The sequence below is a fragment of the Trypanosoma cruzi genome, genomic scaffold (assembly GCF_000209065.1).
Source record: "Trypanosoma cruzi strain CL Brener 1047053517105 genomic scaffold, whole genome shotgun sequence".
Classification (NCBI taxonomy): Eukaryota; Euglenozoa; class Kinetoplastea; order Trypanosomatida; family Trypanosomatidae; genus Trypanosoma; species Trypanosoma cruzi.
Window position 1 is genome coordinate 68,557 of NW_001849449.1, and position 14,791 is coordinate 83,347.

Consider the following 14,791-nt stretch of genomic DNA (forward strand, 5'->3'; position numbering starts at 1 on the left):
GTAGGAGTAACCACTGCGCCTCCTAAATAGGAAAGAAATGCTGCCGCAGCTCTTCAGTGCTTGGGTGCTGTCAACGGCGGGTAATTGCGCCGCTGGTAGTCCGTAGTCGCTGGCATGCTTCCCACCCCCGCGACGCGCATGCCGAAGGCAATACACCGCCACGCCAATCAATAGATCACTGCTGTCGTTTTTTCTGGCCGCCGTCATTCTCAGATCTGGAAAGGAGACAAATTTAGAAAGCACGGCAAGAACAAAGAGCACGGACTCACAGGCTGCGGCATGTGTCTCTGGGGTATCCTCCTCTGCGCTCTTCACAAGGCTAATCAGCACGGCAGGGAGGACACATTTAAGTAAAGAATTCTCTCCAAACTGCAGCAACTCCTGCTGTTCTGTCCCCAGATGAATATGCAGGTCAAAGAGCGCGTCAATAAAACTTGCATATCCGCAAAGAAGAATAAGCTCCTCATCTGCAGCAAGTACAGAAAGCAAAGATGAAAACGCACCACACGCCCATGTATGTACCACTTTCATTTCCTCTTCTGTCATCTTTGTTGCTCCGGGGACCTTACCGTTATGCCTCAGTAAAAATGCCACATCGCGCAGGCTGGAGAGAATCAGCGCACATGTCCACTGCTTGGTGACCGGAGGGAGATACGGTGCCGCGGCAGGGGCGGTAAGACATTCCAAAGCCGTATTTATGGAACGCTTTAACCATCCCAATTTATCATGCCGACGTGTTCGCTGAACCAGTAGACTCATAAGATTTGACTCCAGTAAAGAGGGAAGATTAAATTGATGCGAATGTCTTCCTTGGAAGAAAACTGGAGCACTACTACGCAACCACCAGTTGCTGGCAATTGCATCCGAGTAGAAGGAGTTCCCCAAGAGCATTTCTTGTGTGCCCGCAACGATGGCGACACCCAACACGCGATGTATGTTCCCATCGCGTGTGTGTAACGTGTCGGCCATATCGTACACGCGGTGAGCGGCGGCAGCCAGGGCAGTGGAGAGATGCTGCAGGCTCTTCGCAAAGAACGGCGGAAACACCAGTTCAGATTCATCCCCGTCCTTCATCTCGTACACCCTACCCATATTTACCACATCTCCCCCTTCCTCTTCTTCATGTTGTTGCTGCTGCCGTTTCTGATGGTGGGTGTGTTTCGGCTTCAAAAATTGGGTCATTTTTTGTGTTGACTTCGTCTTTTCCACGCGACGACGGGCTGCCAACAACGCCAACCACGTCATTTCCAGCGCTGTACTGCGGTTCGGCTGCTCCACGGCATGCAAATCCGATAGCTGAAACACGGCGTCCTTCGCGGCGACGATCATGTCAAACAACGGGCTGTTCACCGCCGTGCCGCTAGCCGCCCCGGACGCGGTGGTCCCCGACAAGTCATTCTTCTCCCAAACCCGCCGTGGTGAGAAGCGGGACGACTTACGCATGGCCTCTGCGGATGTTGGGAGCAACACCCCCTCTTTCTCATCCTTCTTCCTAAAGAGCGATCGACCCCCGCGATGTCGTCTCAGTCGTGCATCACTCGTGTCGTACGTGCCAGCGTCACCACCGCCCCCATCCTCCTCCGCGGCAGGTCCCGTCGTCCGTGCCGCTCGTCGCTCTTCGAACGCCTTCTCGTCAAAGTACAACATGGAACTTACCGTGCTGACCAGTTCCGTCTGCACTGTCTCTAGTTGTCGGATGCTCATGTGGCCGCTGCCATGAAGATGGTGCTCAAACCGCAGCTGCGCCGTCAAGTCCGAGTAGCCCTCAAGCAATATGGGCAGCAACCGCAACCACCAAAAGGCCGCCATGACTCCGTGAAGCTGTAAGGCAGATTGATGGCGCAACCAACTTTGTCGAATTGTGAGTACAATCGTGACGGCACAGCAGTCCTTGCTCTCCACTGCATTCAAAACGCCCCCCTCTTGCTTCCCCGCCTCCGCGGCCGCCGTCATGAGGCAAAAAGGCACCATCTTGAAGTATGCTCCACAGAATGACAGCAACGCTTCGGCCGGCGCTCCCTTGTACGCAGATGAGTGCCGATCCTCGAACGACTCGGGAGCACAGCAGTACTGAAATGACTTCATGACAAGAGCCTCAAGGCCTTCCACCGTTTCTACAGACCCCTCAAGTCCGCGGATCGTAAACACCCGTTTCTCCAGCTCGCACATCACACACTTGACAACCCTCGTCAGATGGCGTGACTTCTCAGAGCCCTTCACATCCTCACCTCCCTCCGTTGCGTGCGGCGATGAGTTTGGCGTCTCTCCCTCACACCGCAAGAAGTCTTCCATCACACGGCAAAGCATTGCTACACGCCACAGCGCGTTTGTTACTGTATCACCCATACCATCACAAACCGTGTCGGTTCCCTCCTCGGCTCTGAAATGGCGTCCCGTCCTCTTCTTATTGACGGCGGGCAAACACAACGCGTCAAGTTTGTCCAAAAAAACTCGCACCAAATCGCGTAATGCCTTCTCTGTGGCACACTCCCGGCCAATCCGCGCAAAAGTGACGGACGCACACGACAACAACAGGTGCCATTCCCGCAGCTCACCCCACAGTCGTGCCTGGCGGCCCAATGGCGCCACAACGGCCTCCGCTGATTTCAGCGGCGGAAGCGTCATCGTCACGTGTGAGGACAAAAACTCCGTTGACGCCCCCCCTTTCCGCAGCTTCAGTGCCACGGCAAGCAACGAACACAGAAGCGCTATGCTTTCCTCACTCGTTGGCTCTGAAGGAGAGCTGGTGGAAAGGCCATCTTGTGTTCTTCGCGTCAGCCGACTCACGTTGTTCCAGTCCACCTCGAATAGCCCTGTTGCATCTGCGGCGTGAATCTGTGAGTACGTCAGCCGCTGCGATGTGCCCGGTTCACCAATCCACTTCTTTTTCTTCTTTTCTCTTCCCGCACTTTCGTGTTCCTTCGTCACTTCTTCTTGCATGAGAAGTGCATCCCTTGCCCGCCATAAGAGTTGATGCAGAACCTGCCCCATATCCGTTTGCCGCGGCGTGGTGTTGGCAACGTCCTCAAGAGCAGGCCCAGCGCCACCCCTTTCGTTGGGATTGGCTTGAACCTTTGCACCGAGACTCTTGTGCCGAACAGCAATGACAATGCTGAGAAATGTGTGCGAAGCCGTAATGACGGATGTGTCCACTCCTCTTACGCAACGCCACGCACAAAAAAGGTTTCGCATATTTGCGTCAATAGACAATTCCTCACTCCCTTCCCTGTTTTTTTCCGTCACACGGACAGCCGTATGAATGTATGTTTCGGTATATTTATATATATATAGATGTCTATTCACAACCTGCGCCTCTTGCTTCCTGAGATAATGACATAAAAAGCAATAAGATGCAAACGGAAAAAAAAGAAAAAAAAAAAAAAGAGGGAGAGAGAGAGAACAACAACGAACAAAAAAATGATAAGAAGAAGTAATAAAAACATATTTTTATTTTTATTTTTGTTCTTGGGAAAGAAGGAAGAAATGGGGGAGGTAATGATGATTATGTTCACTTTCCACGACCTCATTTGCTGCCTGCCAACACCGAGCGCATACGAGCTTTTGTGCTCCTGCGAGGAACGCAGCCGCAAAGTCGTCCTCATTCATTAAAAGTGGGCATCGATTAACCCCTCACGTGTTATACGAAACTGCACTCATCCATTTACACTAAAAGGTTGTGCGCATGCATGCATGTGTACTTCTATTCAAAAATATATATATATATATATATTAATGTTAGTTTTATTTTTCTTCTTTTTTCATCCAACTCCTTCCAGCGACACCAGACACAGACACAGACAAATTGATAGAAACGATGCACGGATAGACATGCATGCAATGCCTACTTCGCACTATTCAAAAGTGTGCTCCAACACATCACGTAGAACCGCGGCGTCTGGTGCCAACTTCACACACGCCGTTCCCACCTTTGGCCGCTCGCCCACCATAATGGCGGAGCTGATCGACTGCAACTCATCGCTCAGTCCCCGACTCACAGCCGTGTGCAGCCACCGCTTTGACGACGCAAATGTCATCTGGAAGAGCGGACTCGCACTCTGTGAAATGACGCCTGTAAAGTTGAAGTTCTCCCATGTACCGCGATGCGTGGCAGCGTCAGCGATGAGCGTCAGATGGCGATGGTCAACGGAGTACCGCTTGAATAATTTGAACAGCTCGTCGTAAAGGGTGCGGTATGCCGACTCGACACCAAACCAGTTCGCCATGTCACGAATGTCTGTGGAGCGGGCCTGCCGTAATTTAATCGCCCGCGTTCCCAAAGTAAAAAGAGAAAGAAACGACAAGACATGACGCATCGTCGCGTTGGCGCCCTGAAAAAGAAGTTCGCCACTCGTCGCGTCATCGGCATTTCGTGTGAAGTTCACAGAATCGAACTGTGGCAGCCACGAAGGCAGCGTTTGCTGCTCCAGCGCACCGTCCACGACGTCGGGTATGACGGCAATGATATCCGGAGGCATGCACACAACAACATTCACAAAAAAAAGGCCGTCGGGAAGAGCGGCGACACCATCACGCTCAGCGGCAAGTTTACTCAACGGAGCCACATCAAGGATAAACTCTTTGCTACCGGATGTAGCATGCAGGGGTGCGAATCCATCGTAGCTGACCGCCTCCTGCGGGGCTACAGTCCCTTTTATACTGTCACCCTTATTTTCGTCGTCACATTGGTCGTCCTCGTCCTCATTTTCACTATGCCTCCGGCCATTTTGGCCACGTAACAATCGCGCAGCCTTCTCTCCCTCCTCTTCTTCTTCCGCATTATCGTCGTCCTCATCTTCATTGTCATCCTCGGATGCGTCTGGCACATCGTTGACACTGCGTTGGCTGCGGAGGGCGGGTGACACACCACCAACGGTTGCGCTGTTACTGTCCTCGCTGCCACCATCACTGAGAGCATCGTCCTTGTCGACACCAGAGCCGCGGTCGCTGTCGTCGTAATCATCGCCATCCGTAGCAGCAGCAGCAGTAGTAGTAGCAGCGTCCATTGGGTCATGCTGATTAAGGATCAACGCTGCGGCATCACCTACATTTCTTTCTTCCCGCGTGCGACCACGTAGCGCTTTAATAATGCGCTTTCCAAATTGCCGCAATGCATCCGTAAAGGATTCAAGGTGTTCACTCGGCGACATGCACATACGCGCCCGGCTATCATCCAGGTACGACTGTGAAAAGAGCAAAGCAATTGTCAACACAGACGCATCCTTACGTCGTGCCACGTGATAATGATATCCTTTTCCACTTGCCCCGCCCCGCGCAAGACAATCCCGCAACCGTATCGCCACACCCGCATGTAGTATGCGTGCAATGGCTGACTCATCCACCGGCGTCGCCTTCTCCACGGGCACAATAACTGCAGCTTTCTGAACAGAGGCGTGAATAAGCAGCTCACGGAGACGTGGGATACCTTCCGTCACGTGGGTCACCGTGGAACCGGCACTGTGGAATGTGTTAAGTGTCATTTGCGTAGACGGCTCTCCGGCGGCCTGTGCCGCAAGAAGACCAACAGGTTCCCCGGGGTCACAGAAAGCCTTTACACGTCGGCTTGTGGCAAGTTCCGAGAGAACATCACGATAATATGCAATACTTTCTCTACGCTTCTCTGCAAGTTTCTCCTGCACTTGTCCCTGCGCCTTCCAGCGTGCCAACTGTGAGACCCGCTGGAAGAGTGGAAATGTTGCTTTGGTGCGCAAATAGTCCTCAAGTCCGTCATGCATGTGCCGCGGGAGTGGATTCTCACGTAACTGTTGCTCTTTGTGCCGCTGGCGTGCATTCTCATTGTGATTACAATTACTACTCCTTTTATGTTCATCGTCGCCATCCTCCTCTTCTTCCTCTTTCTCCTCCTCTTCTTCGTCCTTGTCATTATTTTTATTAGTATTATTCTTCTTATCGTTATTCATGCTTGTGCGTGGCCGTTTACCGCGCTTCACGCTGTTGTTCCTCACTCCTTGTTCCCAGTTTTCTGGCCGTCGCGTCTCGCTGGTCGCCTCACCCGTGTCCACTCCAAATCGTTTTCCGAAATCCACGAGGTTTTCCTTCGACATTTCCCACGACGTAAGGGTTGAGGCCTTGCACGGGTCAAGACCATCGCCGCCGTATGTAAACTGCACAATGCTGCCGTTTGAGTCACGAACAGAGTGGTCCCAGTGCACCACAAGACTCTCAAGGCCTTTAATAAGGCAACGCTGCAAATGGCCAGAGCGGGAAGTTTTGACAGCTGTATCGATGAGACCATCGCGACCGGCCATGGCATGGATCGTGTACTCTGGTGGCCGGATACCGGATGTGAAGCGTCCAATCGCGTAGCCAAAAGAACGGGCACGGCGTTCATGAGCAAAAAAGGCAGGCAGCGTCTTTCCCGAATTCATTCGTTTCACGCGTCGTCCATCAAAAAGCTGTTGACCGAGTCCCAGTGCCATCTGCGTCGCATTCGCGTTACTTCCCTTTGCCCCTGAGGCGGTCATCATGAGCAGGTGATTGCGGGGAAATGGCACCATCATACGGCCCGGTATAAACTCCTGCTGTAGTTTCGTGGCGTATTCCATAATTTTCGTCATGACCGCCGCCTCGTCATCGGGGAGATAAAGCGGCGCCTCGTCCAGTTGACGCAACTGTCGGTAGCGACGTTCCTCCTGAACCAAACACATATCATCCATACCAATTGAAAACCCTTCGCGCTGCAGACTTTGCGAAAGAATACGTCCCAGGGCACCAAACAATTGTCCTACCTTATGTGGTCCATAGAGTTCATGTACAATGTGGGCAATTGACATGCTAGATGCACCGAGTTGATTTTTACACATAAGTCCCATCAATAGTTCACTATTCATAAACATCAATGCATCATCATCCATCGTTTGACGCGTCACCGTCTGTACGACGTCGGACCCTGGGATGGTGTGATTATAAACCCCTGGATGAATCAGTGACACTCCCCTCAATGAAGCCCCTCCACTGTTAATTCGCATCCAATCCGGTCGGCGCCCCACGCCACTCACATACCGAATAACGACCGAAATCAACTGTTTCCCTGTCCAGAGTGGCCGGGGCCATAAGATCGCCGGCAGAGGAATAAGCTCGGAAAGTGTGATTTCGTGTTGCTGGCGCAAGTAGGGTGCTAGTCCATAGTAGGCAAGTTGAACAAAGGTGGCATGCTCAAGAAACTTGTCACGCAATGTTAACAGGACACCAGCCGCAATATGATCCTGAATAAGTCCCCGAATCGGTTTCCCGGAGGTAGGGACGAGGTAGTTCAGATTGGCATCCATCAGGACGTCTAATTCCACCTTCGCCTCCAAGCTCTGCGGTACGTGAATATTCATCTCATCGCCATCAAAATCGGCATTAAAGGAGTTGCCATTCACGTAGTGAAAGCGAAGTGTCTTGTGTCCAGAAAGCACCTTGACTTGGTACCCCATCATACTTGGCTTGTGCAATGTCGGTTGACGGTTAAACACCACCCGGTCGCCATCCAAGATATGACGGTACACAATCAGTGTGACGCCACTTTGCGCCATGGCAAAGTACCTGGCAGCGTGTTGCCGCCGTGTTTGCTCAGGCACGTCAAGCTCAATAAACCGAATTTCTCCATTCGTTTGTCGAATCTCAAGGTGAGTGGCACCGGGGTAGCGACGCGGCCCGTTGATGACGCAACGCTTCAAAAGATTCATGCGGGCAGAGGCGTAAAATGTCACTTGTTCAGGAAAAGACAAATTTCGGGCAAATGGTCGGGGCAGCAAGACTTCGTTCGGCTCCACCATTAAATCTGGGGAGATAACGGAGCGACAGGCCTGATTCACACGCTTCCCCATCATATTCATACGGAACAAACCCTCCTTCTTAGCAAATGTCCCCATGATTTCTTGGTACACCTCATTCACCTTCACCTGCAGGTTACGTAGGTTGATCTCATTTGCAATTTCTTGCGCGGTGGAGAGGAGGTTTCGGTCCGGTGTGGAGTTGTTCTGCAGTACCTGGTAACACTCAATTTGCTCCACAAATCCAAGGACACTAGAGAGAGCACGTGTCTGTGGATCTGGGGAGATGGCACCGCCATCTTGTACCTGCACACCGGATGAAATGCGTAACGGCAATGGCGGGACGAGAATGCGGTCTATAAAGAATGCCTTGTACATATCCCGTGCAGGCAGTGGTGTGGTGTGTGGTGTGATAACGGAGGGTTCACCCAGGTGTGGAAACAACATGCCAAGAAGGAGTTCCTCGCGCTGGCAAAGTTGTTTCAGGTGCTCACGGATGTCTTGATTACGAAAATACGTATGAGTTCTTTTATGCAGCTTGTTGTTCTCTTCCCACTCCTGCAATTGCGTCTGAGTGAGAAGGGCGTTCGCGACATTCACCGACGCGCTGTTCTTTCTAAAGAAAAAGAAAAAGTGTCCATTTCGTTTTGTAATGCGTGGAGAGATACCATTACAGTGGGAGCAGACGCCAACGTGCTCCTTCAACTCGCGCAGTGCTTGTCGGGCTATGCCGTTACGGACATCAATCGCCCCCTTCATCCCGTGCTCTGCTTCTGCTGACGCCTCACCCGCCGCTGCAGAGGTGTGTGCATGTCGACTCAGAATGCGTTCCGTATGTTCCTGCAGAAGTGTGACATCGTTGATAACCTCCTCATTTGCCGTATGCAGACGCCGGTGTCGCGTGTCGTACCCCCTCGCGTTGCTCACGACATCTAAAAGATGCAGCGCTTCGCCAATAAGACCGCGATCAACGAGCCGCAACGCCTGACGGAATCGCTCCACATCGAGAGACGGGGCACGAAACCGGTGACAGAAGAAGCACTTCGCCTGCAGCAGCTGTTCAGCTTCTTCCACAAGGTGCGGGTTCATCACAGACATGCGCTCCTCGCCCCGCAACGCGTCGCCAGGGTGTAGCCGCGGCATGCCGATAAAACCAAAGTGCCCCTGGCAGCGCTCGTTGCCGTACTTCCCTGTAAGGCTCGCCGCGCAAGTCTGACAGGAGTGTGGCGGAAATGTGCGCACGTCAAAGTTGCCCATTCGCGTGTCGTAAAACGTGGCGTGTTCCTCGCCATTTCGCAATACCGGCCGCCATGGGGCCGTTTTGTCCTCCTGCCCACATCGTGTGCGCACCTCAACAAAAGCCATGCGGGCCATGTCCTCTGGCGTGAGCAACGAGAGAGAGACGGCCACCTTCTCTTGCACCACGCGGCGTGTTTTAAGATCGCCGACATACGCGTGAAATGGAAAAGCGGTGATGAGGGACATGAGCAGATGGCAAAATAAACTACAATTCGACCAATGTTTCCTTTGATGAACCTTCCCCTTTCACTCCTTTCTTTCCCCCTTCCTTCCACAGGCCCTAATATCTCCCTCTTCCTTTCTTACTTTGCCTTTCCCCCGTGCCACGGGGCTTACCGCTGCTGCTGCTCTGTACGCACCTGTTGTGTTTGTGTTCTCCTTTCCCCTTCGGTCGATTTGTTTCCTTTTTTTTCCCCTTCACTTTGCCGTTTTGCGTAAATGTGAGACCCGCAGAGACGCATTAAAAACAACAACAACAACAAAAAGAGAGAGTAAAAGGCGGGGATCGGTGTTTCTGATTTTGTATGCAAGTAACCCACAATCAGCGGCCCTAAAATACACATATGAATATATGATCATTACACAGAGCTATAGATGTGCCCATGTAAACTTATATTATTGCCATACAAAAGGAAGAGGGATACGGCAATGCACGGCTAAAAACGAGTAAAACACATAAACGTGTATAGAAAAATGTAAAGATATCATAAAATTTACAATACGAGATCATCACCTTTCCTTCTCGCAGTCTATCCTTCCTATATGTATCTTGGCATTCTATTGCCTTCTCCCTCTCGAACCCTCTTTTCATTTGTTGTTCGCCATTGCCACATTCACATTCACAGTCACCACTTTTTTTTTTTTCCCCCATCCCCCTCTTCCCCACAGATGCCATTTTACAGTTTCGTATTCGCGACGTAGAGCTACGAAGTACATGAGAGAAATAGACACACACAGAGACATACATGTCATCCGTTTACCCGCTGTGTACATTCTTGCAATAAGCAACACGGAGAAACACTGCGTGGCATGATGTGCGCCAGATTCTTCTCTTCCTGTTCCCTCCTGTCGCTGCGGTCGTTGATCTTTGCTCCGTGGGGGAAAAAAAAATCACAGAAAATAGAAAATGAGCAACGGAGTGTGTATACAGAGGAACAACAGCCTCCTATGCAAAACAAACCAAAATCAACAAATCACAACGCACAGCTTGTCCTCATGCGTTTTCGTTTTCTTTCGCACCCTTTCCCCCTATGATGTTATCTCTCTTCCTCGTTATTCCCCCCTCCCTCCATTCTACATTTTAAGAAGAGTGTATATATGAATTATAAATATAAAATAATTTATTTCCTTTTGCCTCTATATGCATATATATATATTTATATAAACTGTAAACCACAGACGCTATATTAAAATCACCTCGCCAATTGCGACGCCCTATGCCCTCCTGCGTGCATGCTCCTCCAGCACGGCCCAGCCGGGGTACCTGTAGCCGCCGAGTGATTTCTCCAGTGCAATCGCCACACCAATGCTGAGCTCGTCGTTGATCTCACGCGAGACAATCTGCACCCCTTTTGGCAGGTGATAATCCAGCGGCAGCCGCCGCTCCCGCACTTCAGCAGGCGTCACGGTTGTGGCGGCGTCGCGCAGGTCCGCTGTCCAAATGGGAACGGCCGTGGCTGGCATCTGCAGCACGTTGAATGCAGCGGTGTATTGAAACTCCAGTGGCGTCAGCAGCGGCGTATGGTGATGTGGGGCAGGTCGGGGAAACGTTGGCGCCAGAATGACACCATCGTCGCCCAACAGATCCTCTAGCGATCGCTTAAAGGAGGAGATATCGAACTTCGGGGAAGGCATCCCCATATTTTTCGGGAAATTCTGGTCCATGGCCTCCATTATGCAGAGTAACAGCGCGGGAAGCGTGTGCTGCGAACGACGCACAAGCCACCGCAGCAGCTCCCAGAAAACATTAAAACTCGGGGACCCCTCCCCCATCAGCGCGGTAAACTTGACCTCCGTCGGATCCGACATGAGCACATTGATCCACATGGCAAAGGTATCTGAAAACGGCTTAAATGCAGCCGGGACCGCCCCGCCTGAGCAACGGCTTCGGTCGCGGAGATTGACGTACACGACTTTGGCCCCGTATTCTCTCTCCAAGCATTGAGCTGCCAGTTCCACCGCCGCAAGCTGCGATGAAGAAGTGTGAACCCCGTTGATGCCAAAGTCCTCCAATGCGAAGACACGAAGAGGCTTTCCCCCTCCAATCTTTGGAATATCACGAAGCGGCGGTCGTGGAGGGTACAACCTCGGATCCTCAAGAAACCCACCGCGTGCGGCCACATGGCACAGCGGGGCAATGTCTTCCGCAAAACGACAAATAGGGCCCGTCGTCATGTAGTGATTTGCGGCCGTCTTGGGTGCCGGATGCTGCCCACGGTTGGATATATAGTGCGGACTTGCCTTGTGGCCAAATACACCGTTAAAGAGTGCCGGCATACGTATGGAACCGCCAATGTCACTGCCGAGACTAAACGTTGAAAAGACAGCCCCGGCGGCTGCTCCCTCACCTCCGCTGCTTCCACCCACCAGACAGCGAGTATCGTACGGATTACATGAGATACCGTAAACATAATTTGAACTCTCATACCACATACAGAGTTCACTTGTGTTGGTGACACCAAGAATGATGGCGCCAGAGTCACGGAAGTTCTTCACCACGGGACTATCATTCTTGGCGATGATGTGACGCCTTTTTGGATGACCGCTGGTGTTTGGGCAGCCTCTGACGGACATACACTCCTTGATGGTGCACGGCACACCAAGTAGCCAACTCGGTGCCGGCCTCGAGCGGTCGGCGCGCCACGCCGCCCACACGGCATCGGCCTCCACCGCCGCCTCAATGGCCTCGTCAAAGCACTCAAATACCATAGCATTAATATACGGATTGACACGCTTGATATGCTCAATGTACGTCCGCACAACATGCTCACAACTCAATTCACCCGAACGGTACGCTTTACTTAGCTGCACCGCTGAGAGTTGTTGACAGTATGCAATTGGTGAGGGTGGCACCTGTCGCGATGTTTTCGGCCCAGCCATCATATATACTTCAAATATTTTGTTCGCCAAATAGGCGTAGAGGATCAATAACACCATGGTGAAAAGAATTCCATAGAAATAACACGCCAGACACGCCACAGCCGCGGCAAAAAGAACAGAGCGTCGTATTATCATTGCGCCGTGCTACCCCTTTTGTTCTCTCTCTCTCTCTCTCTCTCGGGATAGATATATATAATATATTTGTATAATTTGCTTTATTGCTGTGTTCAGGGAAAATACTAATATCCGTGCATAAATGTATACACACACAAAAAAAAAGAAAAAAAAAAAGGAAAAAAAAATAGGGGGTCATGTACCAACGCAAACAAATACATGTATACATGTCTGGTATGTCACAAATATGAGAGAACTGCAGAATATGCGGACGGGAAGCGAGGCTAAAAGAAAACAAAACAACAACAACAACAAAAAAAGGGCTACAACATCCCCCGCCACGGAGAGAACAAAAAAAAAAGAGGATCGGCGCACGACTGGGGAAGATGGGAATGGGGGCGGGAAGAAAAGACGCATTCAACAGACAGTCATCCGTGACGCAAGCGTCATGCGTCCTCCACACACACACGCCCCCCCCCTACCATCCCTTAAAAACAACAACAACAACAAACTCTCATCCTCCTTCTTCCTCCACCAACAACTCATTCACGCCCCGCCAGTATTATTATTATCATTTTTATCATTATTATTATTATTATTATTTTTCCGCCTCTTCTTATTTCTCTATGTTTTTTTTTTCCTTGGTTCTCTTTTCTTCTTCTGCAGTCGGCGGTGCTTCCCACCCCTCCAACCCCATTGGCTATGCGGGGGCTAGCGACGGAGCGTCAGCAAAAAAGCTGGAAATAATTTGCGCTCTCCCTCGCGCCCAACACACATTACCACCACCGCCACCGCCGCTATCGCTACCAGTCTGCGTGCCATACACGTGTTTAAATGCGTGCGGTTCCTCCCTCCTTTTTTTCCTTCTTTTTTCTCTACGTGGTCTGAGACGAACCTCTCAGCCCTCCACGAAGGTGATGGGCTCACAGTCCGGCAGTCGTCGGTGCATCGCCGTGACGTGCTTCAGCGGAATCGCCACCAGATTAAGTGGTCTCCAACTCAATTCGCCGTCGGCATAACGACGCTGCTCCACCGCGTTCTGCAGCAGCAGGTCGCCAAGTCCCATGTACGCGATGAGGGTCCCGACGAGAATGCGACGGTCCACCAGCTCCACCCGCAGCTCTCGGCCAAGAAACGGATGTGTCAACGCCTTCTCCGCTGCCTTGGAAGGTTCCGGAAGTTTCTGACCGCCACGCTGCTGCAGCGATCGCCCCTGCTGGGGCGCCAGTTCGACTTCCCCTTTGGAGTTCTTCTTATTACCTGCCTTGTGGTTTGCCATCGTCAGACCTTCCCCCCTCCCCCTAAACCCCACTTTCTCCTCTAAGTGTCCGAGAATTGTTCCTCTTGCTGCCACAGCTATCGCAGCGAAATACGCAGCATTCCAACAAGACAGACAGATAGATAGAGGGAGAGGAAGAAGAAAAAAGAAAAAAAAACGAGAAGAATACATCAACGGAACTCAGACGGTAGGTGCAATAGACCTTTGCTCCGTGTGCATACATACATAAATATATAAATATATAAATATTTTTATCTGAGAGCAAGAGAAAAAGTTCAATAAAAAAATAAATGCAACGGCCATAACATCAACACATGGCTGTAATATTTTCACTCGAAGGAGTTAACTGCATGTCAATAAGGGAGAAGAAAAGTCGGGGTAGCGGGTAAATGCATGATGACAAAAACAACAAAAAAAGCCTTTCTTCTCAATAATAAATAATAAACAGTTCCTTCATCTTCTTCTTCCACATTTTCTTTATTTTCTTCACCCCACTTACAAATATATAATGATATACAATCTATATACATATAATATAATATAATATAATATTTTTGTACGTGCATGCATATCCCTTATTTCCACACCTCTTACTACCTGTCTATTCACATGCATAGTTTGTTTACATAGAGAATAATGATACATTGCAGGTATACATCCACCATCCACCATCCATGTATGTGTGTATCCCTGTATCCCTGTATATATGTATATAATATATGCCCTTCTCATTGTCAACAGCGGTGGGTGTTTATTAATGATAAATAGAAGAAAACAAAAATTGCAGTGGGCGTCAGGCAACATAAAAACCAATAATAATAATAATAATAATAAAAATATATAAAAATTATTACACCAACAAGTACTATTAGAAAAAAAAGGTAAAAAAAAACACACACAAACACACACACACACACAAAAAAAAAAAAAAAAAAAAAGGAAAAGGCACATAAAAGTGAAGGAAATTTTCCAGTTTTCTGTGAGTATTATTACATCGCTCCTCTTTTTGCCATCCCTTCCAGAAACACAAGCAGGCATCTCAAAAAGAAGAAGAAAAAAAAACAAAACAAAGAAAACCCGAAAATACAACAACTACAGAAGAGAATGGGAGAGTGTCAATAGAAATGGCTGCTACCCCCCCCTTCCCCTCCCTTCCCACTATTCTCTAAAAGACTCCACACTTCCGGCTTAACCGATGGCTTACGCAGAGCGGAGAACACACATA

The 14,791-nt window shown here is 50.3% G+C and overlaps 4 protein-coding genes across 4 annotated transcripts, besides 24 other annotated features; all 4 read right to left on the reverse strand.

Moving 5' to 3' along the window:
* On the reverse strand, positions 1 to 3,192 carry Tc00.1047053511381.19 (hypothetical protein, conserved; the record flags this gene model as incomplete). The annotated part of the gene is made up of 1 exon (XM_802994.1): positions 1 to 3,192. A coding segment is annotated over one exon (3,192 nt), but the record flags the coding sequence as incomplete, so codon positions are not given.
* Positions 1 to 7,418: a sequence feature (heterozygous, non-Esmeraldo-like haplotype).
* Positions 3,361 to 3,383: a microsatellite.
* Positions 3,443 to 3,467: a microsatellite.
* Positions 3,711 to 3,730: a microsatellite.
* Tc00.1047053511381.40 (DNA-directed RNA polymerase I largest subunit, putative) lies at positions 3,852 to 9,260 on the reverse strand (the record flags this gene model as incomplete). Its single annotated transcript, XM_802991.1, has 1 exon — positions 3,852 to 9,260. One exon carries the CDS (start codon positions 9,258 to 9,260, stop codon positions 3,852 to 3,854), a length of 5,409 nt encoding a protein of 1,802 aa, XP_808084.1.
* Positions 4,971 to 4,997: a microsatellite.
* Positions 5,836 to 5,875: a sequence feature (CT-rich).
* Positions 7,419 to 7,573: a sequence feature (areas merged during assembly that could not be assigned to a particular haplotype. This can correspond to areas where the two haplotypes were merged or to regions with more than two copies in the genome that were merged during assembly.).
* Positions 7,574 to 7,672: a sequence feature (heterozygous, Esmeraldo-like haplotype).
* Positions 7,673 to 8,192: a sequence feature (areas merged during assembly that could not be assigned to a particular haplotype. This can correspond to areas where the two haplotypes were merged or to regions with more than two copies in the genome that were merged during assembly.).
* Positions 8,193 to 9,926: a sequence feature (heterozygous, non-Esmeraldo-like haplotype).
* Positions 9,927 to 10,703: a sequence feature (areas merged during assembly that could not be assigned to a particular haplotype. This can correspond to areas where the two haplotypes were merged or to regions with more than two copies in the genome that were merged during assembly.).
* Positions 10,387 to 10,420: a sequence feature (AT_rich).
* Positions 10,439 to 10,459: a sequence feature (AT_rich).
* Tc00.1047053511381.50 (hypothetical protein, conserved) lies at positions 10,509 to 12,308 on the reverse strand (the record flags this gene model as incomplete). Its single annotated transcript, XM_802992.1, has 1 exon — positions 10,509 to 12,308. One exon carries the CDS (start codon positions 12,306 to 12,308, stop codon positions 10,509 to 10,511), a length of 1,800 nt encoding a protein of 599 aa, XP_808085.1.
* Positions 10,704 to 14,791: a sequence feature (heterozygous, non-Esmeraldo-like haplotype).
* Positions 12,331 to 12,352: a microsatellite.
* Positions 12,444 to 12,475: a microsatellite.
* Positions 12,848 to 12,890: a microsatellite.
* Tc00.1047053511381.60 (hypothetical protein, conserved) lies at positions 13,186 to 13,566 on the reverse strand (the record flags this gene model as incomplete). Its single annotated transcript, XM_802993.1, has 1 exon — positions 13,186 to 13,566. The coding sequence occupies one exon, from the start codon at positions 13,564 to 13,566 to the stop codon at positions 13,186 to 13,188; it is 381 nt and encodes a 126-aa protein (XP_808086.1).
* Positions 13,792 to 13,821: a sequence feature (AT_rich).
* Positions 14,089 to 14,118: a microsatellite.
* Positions 14,378 to 14,405: a microsatellite.
* Positions 14,439 to 14,457: a microsatellite.
* Positions 14,458 to 14,484: a microsatellite.
* Positions 14,485 to 14,510: a microsatellite.
* Positions 14,608 to 14,642: a sequence feature (A-rich).